This window comes from Herpailurus yagouaroundi, unplaced genomic scaffold, assembly GCF_014898765.1.
Source record: "Herpailurus yagouaroundi ecotype Mexico unplaced genomic scaffold, PumYag 222, whole genome shotgun sequence".
Taxonomy (NCBI): Eukaryota; Metazoa; Chordata; class Mammalia; order Carnivora; family Felidae; genus Herpailurus; species Herpailurus yagouaroundi.
In genome coordinates this window covers 15,148,610-15,172,123 of record NW_024412453.1, presented here as the reverse complement: position 1 = coordinate 15,172,123, position 23,514 = coordinate 15,148,610, and the positions used below count along the sequence as shown (strand labels likewise).

Here is a 23,514-nt window from a genome sequence, read left to right as displayed (position 1 = left end):
GGTGTGGTGTCTGGGTGGCTCAGTCAGTTGAGTGTCTGACTCTTGGTTTTGGTTCAGGTCATGATCCCATGGTTTGTGAGTTTGAGCCCTGAGTCCAGCTCCATGTCAGTCTCTGGGCTGACAATGCAGAGCCTGCTTGGGTTTCTCTCTCTGTCTCTTTCTACAACCCGCCCCCCCCCCCAACTTGTGCTAACTCTCTCTCAAAATTAATAAACTTAAAATAAATCAGTGATTGGGTGGGAATGGCATGGCTTAATCCAAAAGGTTCCATGGAAAGCCAGGACTCTTTAATCAAGTCCACCTTGTATCAGGTAAGGGAGACTTGAACATGGCTCAGAAGCTCCTCAGGATTTCTGGGGAGCACCCAGTCATTTATTATTCATATATTTCTATCATTTATTGAGTAGATACTGTGTTCCCAGTGCTTATGCAGGCAGTCTGGACACAGCAGTGAATGTGAGAGACAAAAAAGTCTGTGACCTCATGGACTTTATATTCTATGGCAGGATTTTTCACTCTTGACACTTTTAACATTTTAGGCCATGATTTTGTGTTACAGGAGGTGGTTCTGTACATTGATGGGTATTGAGCAGCATTATTTGTCTCTAGCCACTAGATGCCAGTAGCAACCCCTGCCTCAGTTGTGACCACCACAATCTCCCCAGGTGATGCCAAAGGGCCCTGGTGGGTGGGTAGCAAACCATCTATGTTTGAGATTTATTCTTCTATGCGGAGGGAGATGATACTCTTTAAAGCGGAGGATAATCTATGAGACAACTACCCAGGGGAGAGATGGGGTGCCTGGGGAATGGGGTTGGCTGTTTCATGGAAGGTGGTCAAGCAAAGTCTCCCTGAAGTGATATCTGAGCCAAGACAGAAAGAGGAGCGGGAGTGAGCCCTGTGAACATCTGGGGCCAGAGATGTTGGGCAGAAGCAGTGGCAGGTGCAGAAGAATGTGTTTGTAATGGAATTATGGGAAATAAACCCGTTGACCCAATCAAAGGAGGGACGTGGAGCTTCAGAGCACAGTGAGGTGGGGCTTTAATCAAGTTCTTGCCAGAGCCGGTGTCTGATGGTCAAGCACACTCGGGGCAGTTACACTGGACAATTTATTTCCTAGCATGCAAGTCCCTTTCCTGGTTCCTCCTCAGCTGAATACTACAGTCTTACCCAGATGTCGCCTATGTCCACCTAAGACAAAAAGTAGTCTGATTAGAACAAGTGGACATTCCCTGAGATAATGCAGAGACTTTCAGTCCCTCTTCCCTTTGTTCTTTGCTGCATGCTCATTGCAAAGCCCACAAAAATAAGCCCACAAAATGGAGGCGGGGAAGAAGAACCAGGAAGTGAAGTGTCTAAGGGCTTGGGACTCCATTGTGGGGGGTGGGGTTCGGATATATTTCCAATAGGTTGTCAACCTACTGTTAACTAGATAGCACAGCTTTTATTTGGCATTACTAAAAATGAGTCATCTCCCTTATTTCTTACAGAATGAGAAAGAGGAAAAGGTAGTTGGGGGATGAGGGGAGGAGGCCAGGTAGATAATGGTGGTAGGGGCTGGAGCCAGGTAGCCTTGTAAGGCTCTTCCTCTGAGGGAGAGGGGAGGTGATAAAGCCTTTAGGCAGAAGACTGGCATGACCTGACTTCTTTCCATGAAGGATGCCCTGACCATATGTGCAATGGCAGACTCAGGGAGGGTATTGAGAAGGCTGTTGGAATGATGATGGTCCAGACCATGGTGGTAGACAGGGAGATGGCAAGAAGTGTGGGGCTCTGGTTGTGTTCTGAGGGTCAAGCTGGATGCTTAGGATTTGCTGATGGATTGGCAATGTGGTGAGAGAGAAAGAGAGGCATTAGGGATGACTTTCAGGAATTTGGAGTGGACAGTAAATAAAGGGAGGGTCAGAGATTCCCGGGGTGGGGGAGGGGTGCACCTGTGGGAAATACCCTGTCCCCAGCCTTGGGTGGGGTGGTGACAACCATAAAAGTGGTTCCTCATTGAAGGGAGCTATCTCCTCCCCTACAGGCATCATAATCCCATTTCGTGCTCATTAAAATGGAGGTTCCTGAGCCCCATCCAAATACATTGAATCTGAATGAATGGGGGTGGAGCCTGGAAAACTGCATTTTAGTGTAAATTCTAGGGGATGCTCCAGGAATGAATCTTTTCTTCCTCTGTCTGGGTTTCTCTCTGGGCCCAAATCTTGACCCCTGTGTTTTCCTTCCCCTCTCCCCTCCCAGGCATCTCCTAAGGCTCCACTGTCTCTGAAATAGGCCTACCCTGTGCCATACTGGGTCTATCTTTCAGCTTCTTCATTTTGCCCCTGATGCCATTCCTCTCATGAGATCTTCTGGTTTTAGTCTGTTGTTTTGGGTGGAAGGTTGAGGAACTTCAGCAGGCAGATTTGTAATCTTAGAATCCTAGAATTTTGCACCTACAGGGGACTCCTGAGGGCATGGAGATCCTCTATTTCATCTTTTTTACAGGTGAGGAAACTAAGCCTCAGAAAGCAAAGTAACTTTGTTCAGTCTGACCCAACAATAACACTGCTAATCAACCTTGCCTGAGAAACATACGATCTGATCATGTTGCATCAGAATCTCTAGCCTTCCAGTGCTCTGTGAAGGATTTTCACGCCCCCCCTTGAACCTGTCTTGCCACATCTCCATAGTTGCTTTTGGTTTTTAACGTAAGAAAAAATGGTATGTGATTCACATTGAGTGTCCATGCTTCTGTAACTGCTCCCCATTTCTGTCCCAATACCTCTGGGAGCTCTGTTTTAGGGAAATGGGGTGGGGGGCGCTTTCGGCAAACTCTTGGAAGTCGTTATTTCATTTTCTCATTTTGCAAGAAAGTGTTGGCTCCAGAAGGGGAAGCTTCACAAAGCCAGAAGTGAGCTGCAGAGATGGTGGCAGCCCAACCACTGAGCCGTGAGCCTGGCTCTTCAAATCCTGCTGCTTGGTAAATAGTGTGCTAAATGGATTTTGGCCCTGTCCCCCTGACTAACCAGATAACAAATGGATACTTTAACAACTTTGTGATAATAAGGGTCATTCACCTTGTGGTACAACAGCCTCTGCTGAGGGATTTCGCATTGGGATTGTTTTATTACCTTGGGAGCATATTTGCTTTGAGAAGGGGACATCTTTTCTCACAGTTGTGAGACTTCTTTTACTCTAAAAACATTCTAAATTGCTCTCTCTGAATAGTCTCTTAATTTTAATTCTGAGAAATCACATATTGAGGAATAGGTGAAATGAAGGAAAAGTAAACCATCAAGGTCATCATCAGCATTATCCTCTTTGACATCGTTATCAACAACACAGCCACCATTTATTGAGTTAACTTGTCTTTCATGTGCTCTCAGGTGATCGTCCTCACAGCTCACTGTCAGGCAGGTACCACTTGGCTCATTTTATGGATGATACTCCTAGACTGCAGAAAAGTGAAATTCCTTGTTTGAAGCTGTCCAAGTCTGTCTGGGAAATGGAAATTTTGGTACCACATTCCCTGGCAACTCTCTTCCTACCTAATGGGAATGAAACACACGTCCCACATCCACTAGGTTTGGAGGTAGCTATCTCAAAGATAGAGATTCCAGAGGCACATGGAGAAGTCAGAAGAGCTGCATTGTGTAGACCTACCCAATAGTCCCTTCACCTTCATTGATCTAACTGGGCCAACCACCTTCCTGTCAAAGTAGGAGGAGGAGATCATGATGTCTCCATTTGATAGGGGATGGAACCTCTGCCTGAGCTGTAATGACAGGCCAGAGAATACCTCGATGCCTCATCTTCCCTCATTTTTAATAATAGCATCAAAAGCTCCCATTTATATGAAATTTGCAGCAAATGGATCACCAGTGTTTGCACTTTAGAGTGAGGCTATCTGCTCCTTTGGGCTGGGACTGCTTGGGTGTGAGGGCTTTGCAGCAATTTCTTCTTCTTTTCTTTTAATTTTTTAAATGTTTATTCTTTTTTTTTAAATTTTTTTTCAACGTTTATTTATTTTTGGGACAGAGAGAGACAGAGCATGAACGGGGGAGGGGCAGAGAGAGAGGGAGACACAGAATCGGAAACAGGCTCCAGGCTCTGAGCCATCAGCCCAGAGCCTGACGCGGGGCTCGAACTCATGGACCGCGAGATCGTGACCTGGCTGAAGTCGGACGCTTAACCGACTGCGCCACCCAGGCGCCCCTAAATGTTTATTCTTGAGAGAGAGAGAGAGAGAGAGAGAGAGAGAGAGAGAGAGAGAGAATCTGAAGCAGGCTTGAGGCTCTGAGCTGTCAGCACATAGCCCGATGTGGGGCTTGAACTCCCTAACCAAGAGATCATGACCTTAGCTGAAGTCAGATGTTTAACCAACTGAGCCACCCAGGCGCCCCAGCAATTTCTTCTTTTGATGGACTTTTCCCTTTTCTCTCCCACTGCTTGTTTTTCTGTTGATTCCAGAGTCCACATCCACCAAGAAAAGTAGTTAAAAAAATTAAAGTGAAAAGCCTCCATCCATCTTTTCAAGGGAGGAACTAAAAAAAAAATTTTTGTTCATTTTTCAGTACTGCAAGCAGCTTAACTGGATAGTGATAATTTCCCAGATGAATCTTATAAAGATGTGCATCCTGGCCTCTTTCTCTGAAAGATCCTGATGATATTTTCATTAACAGGAGGTAGGAGAAGTGCCAAAGTCAGTTTCAGGTTGGTTTTGGAGATACTGCACATATGCTGACTCATTTATCTCTTCGGTACTTCTCGCTTCTCCATCATAAAGAGTTCCCATCAGAGTCTTTTTCTTAAAGGTACACCTTCTGGGTTGGACATGTCAGCAAGCTGCCCTTTGCTTAAAGGAGATGAGGTGTGCAGTTGCAGAGTTCACGGGGAATAAGAAGCTGAAGTATCTGAGTGCTATAGAACTAAATAAAGGGAAGAGATTTTTCAGAGCATTATTGATTGGATGCTGAGGAGTTATTAAGTTCTAAGAATGGCTTATTACACCACTTGGGCCATGATTAAAGAGGAGTTAAACCACGGATATCCATTGGGAGCCATTTCTATGGTTTAGAGCCCTCTGCCGAGGCTCTTGTCCTCCCAGTGATGCTGTCCTTTCTCCCCACTCCCCCGGTCCCTCACCTCCAGCTTCTCTGACAGAAGACACTGTCAGGACACTTTCCAAGTTGGTTTATCTCTCTTAATTGAACACCCCTAGGAGCCCCGTGTGGGATGTCTTTATCAAATCACACATTTCCCCAAGTTAAAGCAAACTGTTTTCCACGAGAAAAGAGCAGTGTAATTATTTCATGAAGATCTGAGAACAAGCAGACTTGGGATGTAACGAGCCTCCTGTCAGGCTGATTGGCTCTGTAACTAACAGCTTCCACCCTGTGCAGCTAAATCATGGTTTTCCTTCAGATTGGGGGTGCACAGAGGTATGAACCTATTTGGGGGATGGCTTACCCCAACATTGTTATGTGAAAACAGTGAGGAGTCTCACTAGCTAGAATTTAAATGAGGAAAATGGTGCCTTATACGTATCCATATAATTAGCACTCATGAACCCTTTGCACATCCTCACTTTGAAATGGATCATCTGATGTACTGTGCCTTGAACATGGAAAGTGCCCCATAAATGGTTTTAATGACTGTTTTATTACTACAGGTTTGCAGTCCCCTGAGGCCAGGTGTGGTTTGGAGCTCATCATTTTTCAGACTTTAGGAAGGCTATCAGTTGTCCCTGCGATCCATTACATCACGCCTCCAGTGGGACCTGGGGCAACACTCCATAATCAAACACATTAATATTTCTGCAAGAAAGCCAATATCCATACTAAGCGGGATAAATAAATATCATTAGACTGATGAATGGCTGTTCTTTACTGTCAAATATTGGAGGTTTCTTTTGGTTCAGCCTAATATAGAGAATCTTCTATTAGGGGACTTTTTTGCCACCAGATGAATCTAAGTTAGATGCAAGCCAGAAGGTTTTGGGTTTTGAAATTTCTGATGGATGACTTAGACTTCTGCTTGCTCTCATTTTATCAGAAGGCATGTTGGCCTCTGTTCTTTCCGGTAACCAAATGTCACTTGCTGGAGTGTGTGTGTGTGTGTGTGTGTGTGTGTGTGTGTGTGTGTGTGTGTGAGAGAGAGAGAGAGAGAGAGAGAGAGAGAGAGAGAGAGAGAGCACGTGCATGCGCATAAGCATGTGGAAAAGAGGGTGGAAGAGAGAGAGATCTGTTTCTGTTCCCTCATCCCTCTTGCATCTCATAAAGGACCTTGGACCCCAAACCCCTCCAGGAAAACCCCATCCATGGTCTGACATTTAGAAGTTTATTGACTGGAATGAAAGAATTGTCAATTTTAAAACATGAAAAGCCACTGGGAGATCAGGTGCTTTCTGCAAATATTCCCGCACAGCGATTCTGGGCATGGGGGGCGGGGAGGGTGGGGGGAAGAAAAAGGAGGAAAGAAAGAAAAGGCTGCTTTGTTGTTTTATTAATTTAGTTCTGACAGCTGTTAGTTCTGAGGCCTTCATGGTTCTCAGCAGATACTAAACAAATCCTGAGGAACCCCTCTGTGAAGCACCAATAATGAGCCATGTAGAAAATGGAGGTTAAATGGAGATGAGACTCCACAGGGCCAGGTTGTTTCTAACCCCTCAGCCCCCAAGGTTCAAGCGCATGGAGCACACACATGTCTAATTCTCCAGCGAGGTCAACATGGAGCTCTCCATCTTCTCCTCCAGCTCAGGGAACACCTGCCCACGTGTTCCTATAGAAGCTGGGGAGTCCTCCTTTCCTCCCCTCCCTCAATCTCCATACCCTTGAATTCTTCTGTTCTAGGAAGTCATTCCCTCAACACCTTATCCTCCACATCTCTCCTTTCATCTATAGCATCGGGATTCTTGGATTCCCCTTGCAGCCTCCTACTGTGTTCACCCATCCACTCCTGCACCCCTAAAGTCCAAAGTGGTTTTCCAAACACCTCTGATCTTGTTTCAACACCCTGCTGCTCTCCAAGAATGGTCAAAGTTCTTAGCATGGCCTCTAAGACCCTGATCGTGTGACTTGTTTATCCTGCTCTTTCTGCTGCCATACGGGCACTGGTTTGATCTCTTAAATGCCAGCTTAGGGCCTTCGCCTGAGTTGCCCGCCTCTGCCAGGATTGCTTCCAGCCCCACTTTTTCTACCACCTTTGATCATCTTTCAGATATTGATGTGCCACCCTGGACTTTTCCTTTGATGGCACCTATCATACTTACAAGTACCCAATTTCGTAATTACTTCCTTAGTATCTTCCACAACAGACTTTTAAGCCCCGGGAGGGCAGGGAGTGTGCTTCTTTTCTTCACAGCAGTCTTGCTGGGTCTAGCACGGTGCCAGTTCATGGGGGAACCCTAGCAACATTCAGGTAAGTGAAGGCTGAGGCCAGAGAGGCAGGGAATGTGGGCTTGCTTTTCTGGGTTCCCAGGAACATTGACTGATTGGATTCCACTCTGATCTGGGAGCAGCTGCAGGGACTGATTGGTAATGGAGCTTGTGGGAAAACATCCCCAGCTGCGTGGGTCTCAGCTTTGCCTGGCACTGTTTCTTTGGGATAAGTGCCCACTGAGCTTGCAGATCTTCTCAAGGACTGAGAGAAGTGCCTCCTTCTCCCCATGGTGGTTTAGACTTCCCCCCTTAATCATGCCCGATGCCATGCTGCCAGTATGGCGGGCGTTAGACCAAGGCCAGGGCTGCTCGGCTGGCTTGCTGCCTCCAGCTGGTCCTGCTTCACTCGTTATTCTCTTAGGGAGGCTCTTGGCTTCCAAACATCTGCTTTATGTGGGTCTTAAGCCGCCCCCCGCCAAGTGTGCCATCTTCGGGGAGCAGGTGGAAATGTTACCTTCCATGATGTCTGATGCTGCCCCGACTTTGCTCTTGGGGCAGTGCCTCCTGATCCCACTGCTGGCCAACAGGTTGGGGGACAACTACACTCTGGTTTAATTAAAGGTAAATTGGTGGGATTCCAGCCAAGGGCAGCCCAGAGGCAGGAAGCTGTTGAGCAGATGGCATTACATTTATGTCATAACCCATCTTAATGATCCCATTCCTCAAAGGGCAGAGCCTGGAACATTATACATGGAGGCAAGTCCTTCCCTGTCACTTCCCAGTCTTGCAGGGGTGAGAACAGACCAGAGTTTTTCCTGGGACCAGCCAAGCAAGGGGTATTTCCCTTTATTTCAACTTCTCCTCTGAGGAGGTCTGCAGGTTGGGGTGATGCAGGAATATCAGCATGGGCAGTGCTAGGATGTTTTTTTTTTTTTTTTTTTCTAAAGAGATGGAAAGGGTCATCTGTCTTCCTAAGTAAGGTCAAATCCCCATGCTAACAACCCTCAGATTTCATTTGACTGGATCTAGAGGAGGACAGGGAAGGGCTGCCAGGGACTTGGGCTGGAACTTTCCTGACAGAAATGAAAATAAGGACTAAAGCATGAGTTTGATTAAAAATGCTGATTCAGACTGTGTACCTCCTATGTGCTAGGGATTGTGCTAGGTTCTGTGAGGAACAGAAATAGGGTTCAGACGCAGGTCCTACCTCAATCAGTTTGTACTCATTAGGAAGAATAATCCATTTGCATGATTAAACGCTTGTTCTTTCCACATAGGTGTGTTGAGTACTTGCTGTGCGCCACTGGTGGCTATGCTGGGGGTAGAACAAAGCAGTCATGGGACATGGATGGGACACAGTTATGTGGGGGTGACCATCATCCTGTTATTCATTGTGCAAATCATGCCAATAACTAATACAATGGAATACTCACAAGCTTTAGGAAGTGTCACAATGTACACAGTGCTGTAAGGGTATGTCACAGGGGTTCCTTACTTAGTGTGGTACATTGCAGAAGGCTTCCTGGAGGAGGTGTTTGGATTGCAGACCTAAAGGGCCTCATTTGTAAGATGAGCTAATATCACTGATAATATAATTGTCACATTTATTGGTACGTGCCAGGCTCTGTTCTCCGACCTTTACCCGCAGTAACTCATTTACCCTCACGGCAGCCCTGTGGAAAAGGTGCTGTTATTACCCCCGTACATAGGAGTTCCCGTAGCAGAAGGCAACTAAAGACCTTCCCGTGTTGGGGCAATAGGAGGTACAGCTGGAGCTCAGAGTGAGAGAGGGTGAGGTGAGGAGGAAGAGGATGAAGGGTGAGCAGGGGGCAGACCACATGCAAGGCCTGGAGGGCTCAGGTAAGGCGTTTGGACGACTTAGGAACAGAGAGAAGCCGCTGAGCGGTAGGAAGCAATGTGTGCTTCAGGAAAGGAACTGAGGGCGTTCTAATGCAGTCAGTGTAGTTGAAAGCAAAGCTGAGAAACTCATTTGGGGTTTATGCACGACACGGGGATTACATTTAAGCAGCAGTTGTTCCGAACAGAAGGCGGCTTCTAATTGCAGTTGTTCGGCATCGAATCCACATTCAAACTTGCAATTATTTCCCTGTTAAAAGAGCTGACGGTTCCCTCTTCCGCAGGGAGGCAGTCTCAAGAGAGCCCTAATCCTGGGGACTTGGCTTACACCCGGGTCCCCTGAGTATTAGACCACATTCCCACGGAGTTGTTCCTGTTGGCGGGCCACAGGGACAGACAGGATGCGGGGCACAGGATAGAGACAAGCTGATGAGGCAGAAGGGCATCTAGATGGATGCATCTAGAGCAGCTTAGTGGAAGGAGGCCATGGCACAGCTTAGCCTAGTCACTATCTCACCTTCTACATAGGGCCAGCAGAAAACATTAACAGTTGCCACAAATTGAGGAATTGATGTGCTCTTATCCCCACCACCACCCTCTTGAAGATGAGGACACAAACAGAGAAGAAAGAACCCGCTACAGTCACATGCCACGTCAAGAGCAGAGCTTACATTCGAAGACAGGCTGATCTGAGTACAGAGCACAGTGTCTTAACCTCTACACTGTGTTATGTCTCAGGTGGGTGGGAGTTCCAGGGAGAAGTGGTGGCTCGTTAAGCCCCAAGTGTCTCTTGAGAGACTCAGAAAGAGGAGCAGGGACTATAGTCACACACACACTCTTCCCTTAGCAGCTACGTGTCCTTGGGCAATTTGCTTACCCTGTCTGGGCCTCATTTGTAAGATGAGCTAATATCATTAACAATATGATTGTCGCATTTATTGGCATGTGCCAGGCTCTATCCTCAGAACTTTACACACAGTACCTCTTTTACCTTCATGGCAGCCCTGTGGAAAAGGTGCTGTTACTATCCCCATTTTATCAGAAGAGGAAACTGAGGCACAGAGAGATTACATGACATGTGCCAGGTCACACAGCTGGGGAGAGGTCCAGTCTGTCTCCTGAGTCACTTAGGTTGTTATAGAGATCAAACGATGTGTTTCACCCACAATTCTTGCCACAAAACGCCACGTACCCAGTAAAAGCCAATACATAGGTTAGGGACATCCACGAATGCTGTTGAACCACTTTGGACTCGGTTTACTTTTTGTGAAATGGGATGATAACAGTTAACAATTAACTAGATTTTATGATTGATTTAACATCCTCCTATGATAAAGCTATTATCTCTATTCTACAGATGGGAGAGCAAAGGCTCAGGGAGGTGGAGTGAGTTGTTCAAGGTCATGCATTGATTAAAAAATAGAGCAAGATCTCCAATGCTGGGCTGCCTGACTCTAGAACCCACTCTCTTAGCCTGTGCAGTGTAGTGATTCTCTGGTTGGTGCCCTCTTTCATTGCGGATACTTGTCTCTAGGATTGTCTCAGGGCTGCCGTAGGCATTGCTGGTTTCATTGAGTTAGGTCCACATCCCTCTAATCAGCCTGCCCAGTGCCCCGTGCTTCAGCTATCTCATTTCTGCATAAATGGCCCGTGGTGTCATGTGGGTCACTGACAACTCCTCTCTCAGGAACCCTGAAGAAATCCTGAGCAGATTGGATAAAAAGCCCTTGTCAGACATCCTAATTTTAGTGTTCTCCCTCGTGATTCCATCCAGGAAGTATTTATTTAACACTTCACTTGTTCTGCCATTCTCCCCGACTTCATCTTGCAAAAGCTCCTGTAATAACCCATGTCTCCTTCACCAGCCCCATGCTGTTCTCGTCCTTGGAAAAACTTGAGTGCTGTGTTCAGCATCTCGAGCCAGAAAAATGTCCGAGTTTCATCGTGCATCACTAATGCCCTCTTTTATCTCCATGCCGCATCTCCTAGCATTTTTGCAGAGACGTCTGTATGTCCTGCTTTCCCTTGTCTCGTTACGTCTCCTTCAGACGTTGTTGCCTATGTGCAAATGGACATTTTTGTGTGTGTGTGTGCTTTAAGTTTCCTTGCAAGGGCACAGTGATGAAGTGGTATTTCTCTCCCAGAGTGGTTTTTTACCATGCCTCTCAAGCTTCTATTTTCAAAAATACCCCTCACATGGCAGCATGGCCAGGTGGGCTGCTCCCTCCTGAGTGAATATCCTCCCTCAGGTGTCACATGCCATCCATGCCCCCACAGATGGGCTGGTAGGCCATACTTTACTGCACCTCACTCACAACGTGAGGATGAAATTCTCATTGTGTGTGTGTGTGTGGGGGGAACCACATTTCTGCTATCACTCATGCTTGTTTCTTGATTCAGTGAATTGGTAACTCTATTAGACATTCCTGATACAGACTCTATTAATTTTAATGGCTTTTGAGATTAATAGAGGAGGCAACTTCTCTTGATTGTATAGATGTATGTCGAAGTCTGTGGTTTCATATATTTATTTTTGTTTGGAAAAAGATAGGATCAACTCACCAAAAAAATGGACAAAGGGATAGAGGTTTGGGTTGGTTGGGATTTATTTCGTCTTTTAAAACCATTGGGGCAAAATTAACATAAAATTAACCATTTTGAAGTGAACGACTGAGTGGCATTTAGTGCATTGACAATATCGTATAACAGTCATCTCTATCTAGTTCCGAAATACATGCATCTTCCCAAACAAAACCCTGTATCCACAAAGCTTTATTCCCTATTCTCTCCTCTTCCTAGTGCCTTGAAACCATTAGTTGGCTTTTTCTGTCTCTGTAGTCCTCATGCCCGTGCGATAGTACAATATGAGGCCTTTTATATCTGGCTTATTTCACTTAGTTTGTTTTCAAGGTTAACCTGCGTTGCAGCCTGAATCAGAACCTCATTCCTTTCTATGGCTGGATCTTAGTCTACCGCATGGATAGACCACATTTTGCCTATTCATTCATCTGTTGATGGACATTTGGATTGTTTCTACTTTTTGGCTCTGTTTGGGGTTTTTGAACTTTGCAGACATTGTCCCAGATCCATGCACTTAGCTATTTTCTTTGTGAATATCCTAGGCCTTGATCCACTTGCCTGTCTTTGGAGAGAGCATTTGGAGGTACAGGAGCTGCCATGGTAAATGAGAACTGCAGGATCTCATGGCAGGGAATCTGGCAGTACTACTTGCAGATGTCCTGCTGCCTGGTGGGCTGACCTTGACTCAAAAGACAGCTCCCTCCAGGACAAAGACAACATTTACTCAGGGCTTAGGCCAGTGGTTCACAGTCTGCATGTACATTGTCATCACCTGGGGAGATTTAAGAATTATCAAAGCTTTTGCTTCAACTCCAGAGAGTCTGACTTGATTTGTGTGGTATCGAGTCCTGGCATTTTTTGTTTGTGTGTTGACTCGGTTAAATAGAGGCCCTCAAAACCTGTGTCCCAGTCTTAACCCCCTGCAGGAGCTGGGAGAGAAAACTGAAAGTATGTGTGACCTCTCCCAGTATTGCTTGTGTGTAAACCACATGACCAAGCCACTTTAGTATAAGACATTGTTCAAAAGTGACCACACACACACACACACACACACACACACACACACACACAAAGTGATCAAACAGCCTAAAGAATGGTAGAACATATTTGCAAATGATACATCCAGTCAGGCTCTTGTACCTAAAATATACAAAGAACCCTTAAAGCTCAATTATTAAAAGACAACCCAGTTTAAAAACGGGTAAAGGATCTGAAAAGACAGTTCTCTGAGGAAGATAAACACATGGCCCACAAGCACATGGAAAGATGCTGGACCATATTAGTCATCAGGGAAATGCAAACCAAAACCACAATCCAGTTCCACTTGACATCCAGTAAGGTGGCTAGAATAAAAAACACAGGTAATAACAAGTGTTGATGAGTATATGGAGAAATTGGGACCCTCACACACTGCTGGTAGGAATGTAAAATGGTGCAGACCCTGTGGAAAACACTGTGGTGTTTACTTGAACAATTAAACATACAATTACCACAGGGCCGACAACTCCTTTATTCCTATATACTCCTAGGTGTATACTTGAGAAAATGGAAAACTTATGTTCACACAAAAATGCATACACAAGTGTTTGTAGCAGCGTTATTCATAACAGCCAAAGGCAGAAACAACCCAAATGTCCATCAAAAGATTAGTGGATAAACAAAATGTGGTTTAGCCATGTAGTGTAATATTTTTTAGCCATAAAAAATGAAGTCCTGATATGTGCTACAATTTGGATCAACCATGACAGCATTATGCCAGTCACAAGACCGTGTCTTGTATGAGTACCTTTACACTAAATGTCCAGAATAGGCAAATTGATAGAGACAGTAGATTAATGGTCATCTAGGGCTAGAGTGGGATATGGAGGGGTAAAGGGTGATGATTAAATGGGATTTTTTTTAGGTAATGAAATATTCTAAAAATGACCCTGGTGACAGTTGCACATATCTGTGAATACACTAAAAACCAGTGAATTGTGCATTTTAAATGAATTATATGTTAGGTGAATTTTATCACATAAAACTCTTAAAAAGTGAGTGGGAACTATGGCCCAGGGCCTAAGCCCTTTTCAGCTTCTGCCAATTAACTAGCTGTGTGATTCTACATTGAAGTACATAGTAAATGCTCAATTAACTGTGGCTTTGCTTTTCTGGCATTATGTTTTAGGAGGTCCAGGCATCTTGTCTGTAGCTGTATTAGAGTTACCGTTGCCAGATGTGGGCTGCTGAGTGTCTCCATGACCGAGTGACATGTCCAAGGACCATAGTCCTCAATGCATCCCCACGTAAATATTGGCCAACACTGTGTTCAGTGACACGGGAGCCTGGAAGTGTGTTTAAGTGAGAATAACATAACCAATTTATACTTGAAGATAATTCCAGTGGTACGGAATAGAGGAGGGTGAGCGGGGGAGAGAATAGGGCCAGGGAGGCCTTGGTGGAAGCCACTGTAGAGAATGTGATCTGAGTTCAGGCATGGGCACTAGGGGATGCATCTCACAGGTAGGACAGTACAGCTTGGGAGCAGATTAGATGGACAGGTAGGATTACAGGGTTGTCTTTTGCAGAAATGGAGAGAGGATGGTTTGGGACCACCTGGATATATCTGGAAAACTAAATACTGCATAAGGACGTAGGTCAGGTGAGGCCAGGGCTGGGGTGGTTCATGTGGGGCAGGATGGGGAGAAACAATGGATTCCTGATGAGAGAGGTCCAGAAGATGGACTTCCCCAGTCTCCTGGGTCCTGGTCTGCCAGTGAAAAGCTGCTGGCCCCATTCTGTGATCTCTTCACGGATGGTTTTGTGGGGTGGTGGAGGCAATGGGAACGTGTGATGGAAAGGCCTCGTTCACTCACAGGGTGTGCGAGAGAAAGCCTAGCGTGCTACAATTTCCTGCCTGAGGTTCTGGGGTTTGTGTGACACTTCGATCATGGGGCCATGGAAACCAGGAAGCCCTGTGGTCTGGGGGACAGCACAGTGGCTTTGGATGCAGGGGTTCCAGGGTTCAGACCTGGAACTGCCTTCTCGGTTAAGTTGTGCAACCTTGGGTGAGTTGTTTAACCTTCCTTAGACCAGTTTACTTGTCCATTAGTTGAAGATGGTAGTTTCCTCTTTCTAGAAACAGGTGACATCATTACTTCTATCTTCTGGATAAAGGATCTCTGATAGTAGGAGTGGAATATCTTGTCCAGCGTCATGGGGCTCACAAGTGGAACAAAGATGGTTTACACACTGGCGGTCAGCCTGTTTTCTTAACTGTCACACTAGCCTGTCTGTTGATAAAGAGTAGCTACATAAACTTGGCCGCTTAGACCATGGTGTCTAAATTTTGAGAAACTCCACAATAGACTGGATTGAAGAATCCTGTAAGATCAGTCTTCCTCATTTTACTTATTTTACAGATGCAGACTCTGAGGCTCAGGGAGGTTAAGTAACTTTCCCAGAGTCACACAGCAAATCAGCCAGACTCCTGCCTTGAATCCAACTTTACCTGACCCCCTGTTGTGGCTCTCTTTCCACTTTCCTGCCTTGACCTGCAGAGGGTCATTTTGCTGAACCTGTTAACCCTCTCCTTTCCAAACTCATACTCCATGCTATTAGGCCACGGGCCCAGGGTCTCCCCTGGTGCTGCTCTGACTGATGTGAAACTCAGTTTTCCGTAGCTTCATCTATTGATGCCTTAGACAACAGCCTAGTGTTTCAGAGAAGTCTGCATGTTACAAAAAAGGGCAGCAGGTGTTATTTGGGCTAAATTGACCTTGAAATTGATTTCTTTATTTTATGACTTACTGAGAGGAGATTAATACTTTTTTTTTCCTGCAGTCTGAAACAATTTACATGGTAATAGAAGGCATAGTCAGTCAAATAAATTGCTGGAAGTGGTCGTGTTCCAAGGGAAAAAAAATACAGAGCTTACTCACATTGATTTCTTTGCCCTGGGGAGAAGCAGAGATTTTAACATCTGGGAATAGGGAGCTAAATTTTATCTCTCATTTTAAAAGCAGAGGACTGAAGAGCTTAATCTGACATTTACACGGAATTTTCTAAGTTGGGGGAAACCAGGGAGCCAACTTCCTTGCTGAAGGTAACTGGCATTTTCTCAGAAGGACTCCGTGATCTGGGGGTGTCAGGTAGGGCCTAGATGACATTTTCGGAAGATGGGCCTTGGGATGTTGGATGCCTCCTTGCCTTCCTACTGGGCACTGGCAGGGATTGGTGGCATTGGGAAGCTGGTGATGCCACGTCTCTTCCTAGAACCAAGTGGTGCTGCCGAGGGACGATGTGAGTGGAGATCCTGCTGCCAGATTTCTGGGCTTTGCCGTGTGGCTATCCTACCCGGGGACGGGATTTGATTACAGCCGAGCACCAGTTAATATACATGGATGGGTGGCATTTCTGATTGTGTTGGGATGGGTTCTTAGACTACATCTCTGGGCTCAGCAGGAAAACTCAGTGCTCCATTAGTACTGCCTGCCCTGAGAACACAAGGGGCAAGTGTAGTGTGCCACATACTTGAACTTCACAGTAAAAACCCTTAAAATATCCCCTCCCCCCATGCCATCATTTCTGCATTCACAGCACACTGGCAGGGTTCTTGTCCTCCAAAGCAACCCCCAAGTCATTTACATTATGTGAGCTAACTTTCTTTTTTTCAGACAATAGCAAGAAATGAATCCCTACCCAAAGGGTTCTGCTAGAAATGCCTTATGTCATGACACTAAATTATTTTCTTTGAAAAAAAAAATTTAAGGTAGAATAAAAATTGTTCATCAAAAATACATGCCCAGAGTATACAAGAGTCAGAAGTGTAAAATCCCTACTTCCCTTCTATTCCATTCTGCTCAGCCAACTTGCTCCTATCTCCAAAATTAGCCATTTATTTTTACCAGTTTCTTATCTATCTTCCAGAGATTTCAGTGCATACAGTATATATGCATATAATCTTAAAACAAAGAACAGATTGTAGCATACTATATGAACCACTCTGCATTTTACTGTTTTTCTCTATCATTCCATATCTAGCTGCCTCATTATCTTTTCTGAGGTTTTCTGGATGCACCATAACTGATGTAGTTGGTCTCTGAATAATGGAAATTTATGTTGCTCCCAATATTTTGTAATTAAAAAGAAATGCTTCAGTGCATATCTTTGGCATTGGCCATTTTCCACATGTGCAGACATTCCATAGCAGAAATTCCAAGAAATGGAAACTATCCCTTTGTTCAGTGAGTTCCAGGTTTTTTTCACCTTGTCCTTTGTCTTGTACTTTATGGTCTTTTTAAAAAAAATTTTTTTATATTTATATACTTTTGAGAAACGGAGTCAGACAAAGCGTGAGCAGGGGAGGGGCAGAGAGAGAAGGAGACCCCGAGTCTGAAGCAGGCTCCAGGCTCTGAGCAAGCTGTCAGCCTAGAGCCTGATGCGGGGCTCGAACCCATGAACTGTGAGAACGTGACCTGAGCCAAAGTCGGACGCTCAACCAACTGAGCCTCCCAGGTGCCCCAATGGTCTTATTTTTTTTTTGTGGCTTCTGGGTTTGGGTCATAATTATAAAGGTCGTCAGCTCTCTGAGATGATAAAAATCTACATGATTTGATGTTAGGTCCTCCAGTTGGTTCAGCCATTCAGGAGTTATTCTGATTTTTTGCCTGGGCAAATGCAGCCTCCATGGTAAGGTGGACTTGCCTATTGTCTGTGATCACCTAGGTCCCATGGTCTGGCCTTATCAGCTTCTCACCCTGCCCTGTGTCTCACAGAATCCAGACTTCTCCAGGAGTCTCACACTTCTGTAGTTGGGACATGTTTGGGTACCATGGGCCTGGCGGACATTTAGAAAACTGACCTCACCTGTCTTTCACACCTGGGGTCTCTGCAGGTCTTACTGGCTCCATCTTTAGGAACCCACCATGCCTCCAAACCCCAGCACAACTTCTGTCCGTTAGCTGTGGTCTTGGCCTTCTGTTTATCTGAGTTCTGTTTAAATGACTTTAAAAGTCATGTCTGTGCAAAGAGTGTCACCTTCAAATGCTGTCTGTCACGGCTCTTTGGGACCTCACACCAGTTCATGCCAAATCCTCTATAGGGTGATGCCAAATGGCCCCGTGGGGCTCTCTTGCTTGGTCATTGTTTAAACTGGCTGAGTCCTCACTCTTGGTGATCCGTGTCCCAGCTTTTGAAATCTGCCAACCAAGACACAAGAGGGCATGAATTCCAAGGGCAGACTACTGGACTTCAAGGGCAGGAATGAGGTCCGGGGAAGGGGTCCACTGCACTTGGGACAAAGGATAAAGAGATGGGCAGCAACTATGGATTGCTTAGGGTCCTACTCAGCGATGTGGTAAGGGGGAGAGAGAGATCTTCTCTTTCGTAATGAAAAATTTTCATTACGATGCACCAGGTTGAGTCAAAAGATACAGAAGTTTATTATAAGGACTCAAGGAGACAAGTGAGGCTTTCTGGAAACCAGAACAATGTCAGACAGCCCTGCTGCCTCCCCTCTTTTTGAGACATCTTCCTTCTCTGTTGTCTGCTTCTGGCTTAGAACCCCACTTAGGTGCTTGTCACTGTTTCCAAGGTGAGGATGCAAACAGGCACAGGGAACTGGGTGTAGTTAGCTGCTTTGTTCAGGATAACACAGGGACTGTGTAAAAAAGGGTGGGGGGCTGCCAGTTAGTATGGAGCAGACACAATCACAGGGTATGAAAGGGTCTAATGGTATCAGAAGTCCTCTAAGGACAGTGAGCTGAGTTGGTGCCATTCCCACCTCTTAGGGGTGAAGGCTCCAGACTAACGAACGTGAGGTGGAAATACCACAAGGAGGGATCCTCAGCTAAGTAGGAGACTGGGCAGCTGGCTGCTGGGAGGGGCTTGGGAGGTTAGGAAGGAGCCAAGAGAAGGAGGCAAGTCTCTAGAGGGGACAGCTGGATAGGAGTTGCTCAAGTGAGAGGGTTCCCAGGTAAGATCCTACTTGAGTGTAGGGGTCTCTTTCCAGGCCTGGGGACTCTTATCACTGTGGCAGGAACAGCTCACATAGGGCCTCCCTTCTCCTTTCTTCTGGTCAGCTTCCTCTGGAAGGCTTAGATTTGGCTGCAGCCACACTTGACCTTCCTGTAGTAATGGCTGCTACGGAGCCAAGAGTGGCTTTGAATACAAGTGCTTTGGACCTCAGGAGCCCAGAGACTTTCTCCATGTGTCTTGGTCCCTATTCCTGAAAGAGACTCTGTAGTTGGTGCATCCCTTGACCAGCTGGAAGTAGGCAGGGGGTTGGGTCCCTTTCAAAGAAAGGACCACACAGACCCCAGGGGATCTGTAACACTTGAAACTTGTCCGTTAGGTGAGATCTGTTATAGGCTTGAACTCCACTCAAGCATAGCTTCTATTTGCCTCTATAGAAAATGGGACCAAGAGACAAGGAAGAAAAAATAGCCATTTTCAGACAATAGACATTTGTCAAGGGAGAATAAGTACATCTGTCTGCAAAATCATGCTTTTGGCAACATCTTCCTCCTCTCTCCCCTCTAAGGCTGCTGCTTTAGGCGGTTGCTGGAAGGCGAGGGGCATAATTTGTGTTTAAATCCATCCTTCCCTCCCTCCCTAAATTCGTTAATCATTTCAGTAATGGGTGGGTGGCATGGGGACCATCTCCCATGCAGAGGAAGGAGGGGTCCAAGCACAGTTTTGGTCTTGTGGTTGCTGGATTTTTCCATGACCAGTGTCTTTGGCAAAACTGCAATAAAGGGAAATACTGAGAGGTTTTCCTTTTGTCGGTGTTTGTAAACTATTGACAGAACTCTGTTCATGGGTCTAAGTAACTTGTGGCTGGTACAGGAGAGTAGACAGCTTCTTCTCTCTCTCTTCCTGTCTTTCTTCCTCTGTCTCTCTTGATACCTTTCTATATCTCTGTCTCCCTCGTTTGTGTGTGAATGCACACATACCTCTGTCTCTGCCCAGGAGGTTTAAGAGGTGACTCCAGGTCAAACCCCACTGACATGGAGTTAACAACAATTTGGAGCTTGAGGGTTGCATGTCGACGGACTGTAAGTATGTGCTCCCATGTGCTCCCATGGCTCCCATGTGCTATGCCTCACGGAGAAGTGGGAAAGGTGTCAGGGGAAAATACAACAGCACAGTGAACATCCATCCCTTCACATCTGGGTCTAAGCTCTGGTTTCACTGCACCCCTGCCCAGGTACTTCAGACAGGTTCTCAGCCTCTGTGTGATTCTGTGCCCATAGCATGGGGCTGGGATGGAGACCAGCTTCTGATAACCTTGTGAGGGTTAATGAACAAAGTACATGAAGAGCATTAAGCACACAGCAGTGCAGGTGCTCCAGGAACAGGAGCTGTTGCGGGGGAGGGGGGGGGCAGGGGAGGGCATGGGAGGGCTTGGGATGAGGCTGTGGAAAGCCAGCCTGGACCAGTCATGGGGCAGCAGGATGCAGCCCTCAGGCTGGGGGCGCCGGCGGGGCCCCCCCCCCCCCCAGAGTATTCACTCTTAGAGAAGATTCTAGACCATTGCTGGCTAATAGAGATGTCTGGAGAACCACACGTGTAATTTAATATTTTCTAGTAGCCACATTAAAAAGTAAAAAGAAACAGATGAAATTAATTATAATAATATATTTTATTTTAAATATTCACAATATATTTATATATTTAAATACAACATACTTTATTTTAATATACTATTAAATATCATTTTGATGTGAAATCAATATACAAATATTAATGTGATATTAATATTAATGAGACATTTTACAATCAATTTATTTTTTTCAGTAGTGTCTTCAAAATCCAGCAGGTAGTACATACTTCTAGCACGTTTCAGCTCACACTAGTTGTAGGTGCCTAGTAGTGGCTGCTGTGTTGGGCAGGGCAGGTCTAAACACCTCCCACCCCCCACTCCAGGAGGCGGTTGGAAGGAGAGAGAGAGAAAGCAAGTGGGATGACTAAAAATGCTGAGAGACCGTGGGTCATGCTAAACTGGGCTACTCCAAATTGGAATTTTGTCTTCAATGTGGGTTCCTCCACCTGTCTTTGTTTTTGTTTTTGCCAGGACTACAAATGTGAGAACTCAGCCCTCCTCTCCAGTGCCAGGAACAGTCCACAAGACTCAGTAAGTAGAAGCATTTTGCTGAACGAATTAGATTTAGAAACCGCTTTTGCATCCTTTTCGGCCTCCTTGCTCTCCATCATCAATCACCAGGACTGGTTTTTACCTGAAACTGATCTTGCTGGAGAAGTAACTGGGTTTGAGGGGAATAAATGTTCCCAGGCACTCACAGAATTTCTATTAGGAAACACCTGGGGCCGGAGTCTCAGTCTATGTTACAAGATAGGAAAGCTGAGTTCTCCCCTCAGAGAAGAGCCAGGCCCACTTGGGGGACACATCTGGGGCAGCAGTGACAGGTAGAGGGGCCATGGGCTGGTCTTTTTGCTTCTTGATGTGGAGACAGACCCCAGGGTGGTGAGAAATGGAGGGATTGTCCCCATAGGAATGTCGATGAGTGCTTTGAAGCCCCATGTCCTGGTACAAGGTTTGGGTTATTAGGACATAGGACTGTTGCTGGTGCTAGATGTGGATTTCTATGCTCCCTCCACATGTCATCCAGGCATACAGGGGGCAGGGACCCTCCCTGTAACTGCAGTTCCCAAAACACTCCTGCTCGTCCTCTCTGGGATATGAGAACTGTGTGGTATGGTCCGAAAGTGTGTTATGTTTGTTTGTCGCTGGTGACTATGAGATGATTTCAAAGGGCCCATAGACCTTTGTTGTTGTTGCTTTGTATTAGTCACGATGTGTTTAGTTTGACTATTGTCTTCATGGCAAGCAATGCTGGCTTTCTATTTATGGTAATGATGTGAAATGTCTTTAGAAAATATTTTTTAAAGACATGAGTTGACTTAGAAAAGAGTATGGACTAAGTTTGGAGGTAATGATAATGTAGATATGGCAAGATATTGTGGTGATGATACGAGCATGGCTGAGAGTAAATTCTTTTATCAAAAGATTTCATGGGGCACCTGGGTGGCTTAGTTGGTTAAGTGTCTGACTTCAGCTCAGGTCATGATCTTGTGGTTTATGAGTTTGAGCCCCACATTGGGCTCCGTGCTGACAGCTCAGAGCCTGGAGCCTGCTTTAGACTCTGTGTCTCCCTCTCTCTTTGCCTCTCCCCTACTCACCGCTCTCTCTCTCTCTCTCTCTCTCTCTCCCCATCTCAAAAACAAATAACATTAAAAAGAATTTAAAAAGATAGTCACATGACCTTGGGCAGCATCTGTGTGTGATCTCTTGTTGGTGTGCCCCCCCCCCCCCCCACTTAGGACCCAGTCTGTGCTGATACTTGGTGCATACTAGACATTTGAAGGACCCACTTCTTGGCTTCTATCTGTTCCTCCCAAATGACTTTTGAGGCTAGGTTTTTACAATAAACTCATCGCTGGATCACCTGAAAGAAGTGGTCACTAGTGATGCCAAATGGAGGAGGAAGAAGAAAAAACATGATGAGAAATGACCACGACCCAGCTGGCTGTCTTGTCCCACTTTGCATTTGACCAAGTGTTTGATCTCTATGCTGATTCAGTCCCCTCAATGACCCCATCACGTAAGTGCTGGTCCTGTCTTCATTTTGTGGATGAGGAAACCAAAGCTTGAGTGAAGTAGAGAATATGTCCAACATCACACAGCCTGGACTCCATCTCTGTTGCACTTTGTCAGTGTCCACAACTCCACATCAAGTCTCTGTGGTAGTCTCCCCATTGTGTAGATGGGGAAATGATTGCTAGATCACGAAAGTGTATTTTAAAAGTGTATTTTATCTCTTGGCACATAGAAAAGTACTCTAGACTTTAGTGGTTTAATTTTTTTTTTTCAACGTTTATTTATTTTTGGGACAGAGAGAGACAAAGCATGAACGGGGGAGGGGCAGAGAGAGAGGGAGACACAGAATCGGAAACAGGCTCCAGGCTCCGAGCCATCAGCCCAGAGCCCGACGCGGGGCTCGAACTCACGGACCGCGAGATCGTGACCTGGCTGAAGTCGGATGCTTAACCGACTGCGCCACCCAGGCGCCCCTAGACTTTAGTGGTTTAAAAGGACAAACATTATCTCACAGTTTCTGGGGTCAGGAATTTGGGAGTGGCTTAGATGGGTGGTTCTGGCTCAGGGTCTCTAAAGAACTGGCATGACCATCATCCTCAGGCTTGAGTGGGGCTTCAGCTCCTCCCATAGAGACTCTCCATAGAGTTGTTTGGGTGTCCTCATGACACGGCCCTCTAGGAGGAATAGAGAGCAAGGCAGAATCCCTGACACCTTTTATGACCTATCCTCAGAGGTCACATGCTCTCACTTCTGTATTCTGTTACTCATGCAAACCATCCACAATGAAATTGTTGTACGGGGTACACACAAATGTAGATACCCAGAGGAGGGATCATTGGGGGGCATTGTGGAGGCTGAGTACCACACTCCTCATGATCTTAGAAATAACTGTGTGTTTTATGGCACACAGGAGTCTAGTAACCTCACATTAAGCCTGTGGAAAGAAAACATAAATAGGCCAAACCCATTTTGCAGGTGAGAAAATGGAGCATGGAACAGGGAAGTGACTTACAAGTCTTGAAGCTGGTTATGCTGTGCAGGAACTTTTAAAGAGAAAGATGGAAACATGTGGAGAAACCTCCCCCCACCCACTTTAATGCTCGTTATCCACAGTAG

At 45.8% G+C, this 23,514-nt stretch overlaps 1 protein-coding gene across 17 annotated transcripts in view; it reads left to right on the top strand.

Moving 5' to 3' along the window:
* RBFOX1 (RNA binding fox-1 homolog 1) overlaps positions 1-23,514 on the top strand; it is a 2,071,930-nt gene that overhangs the window by 256,992 nt on the left and 1,791,424 nt on the right. For all 17 annotated transcript variants that reach the window (XM_040458724.1, XM_040458700.1, XM_040458710.1 and 14 more), the window contains exon 3: positions 20,854-20,913. In XM_040458724.1, the coding sequence (XP_040314658.1) occupies positions 20,854-20,913 (60 nt within the window). The remainder of the gene's footprint in view (positions 1-20,853; positions 20,914-23,514) is intronic.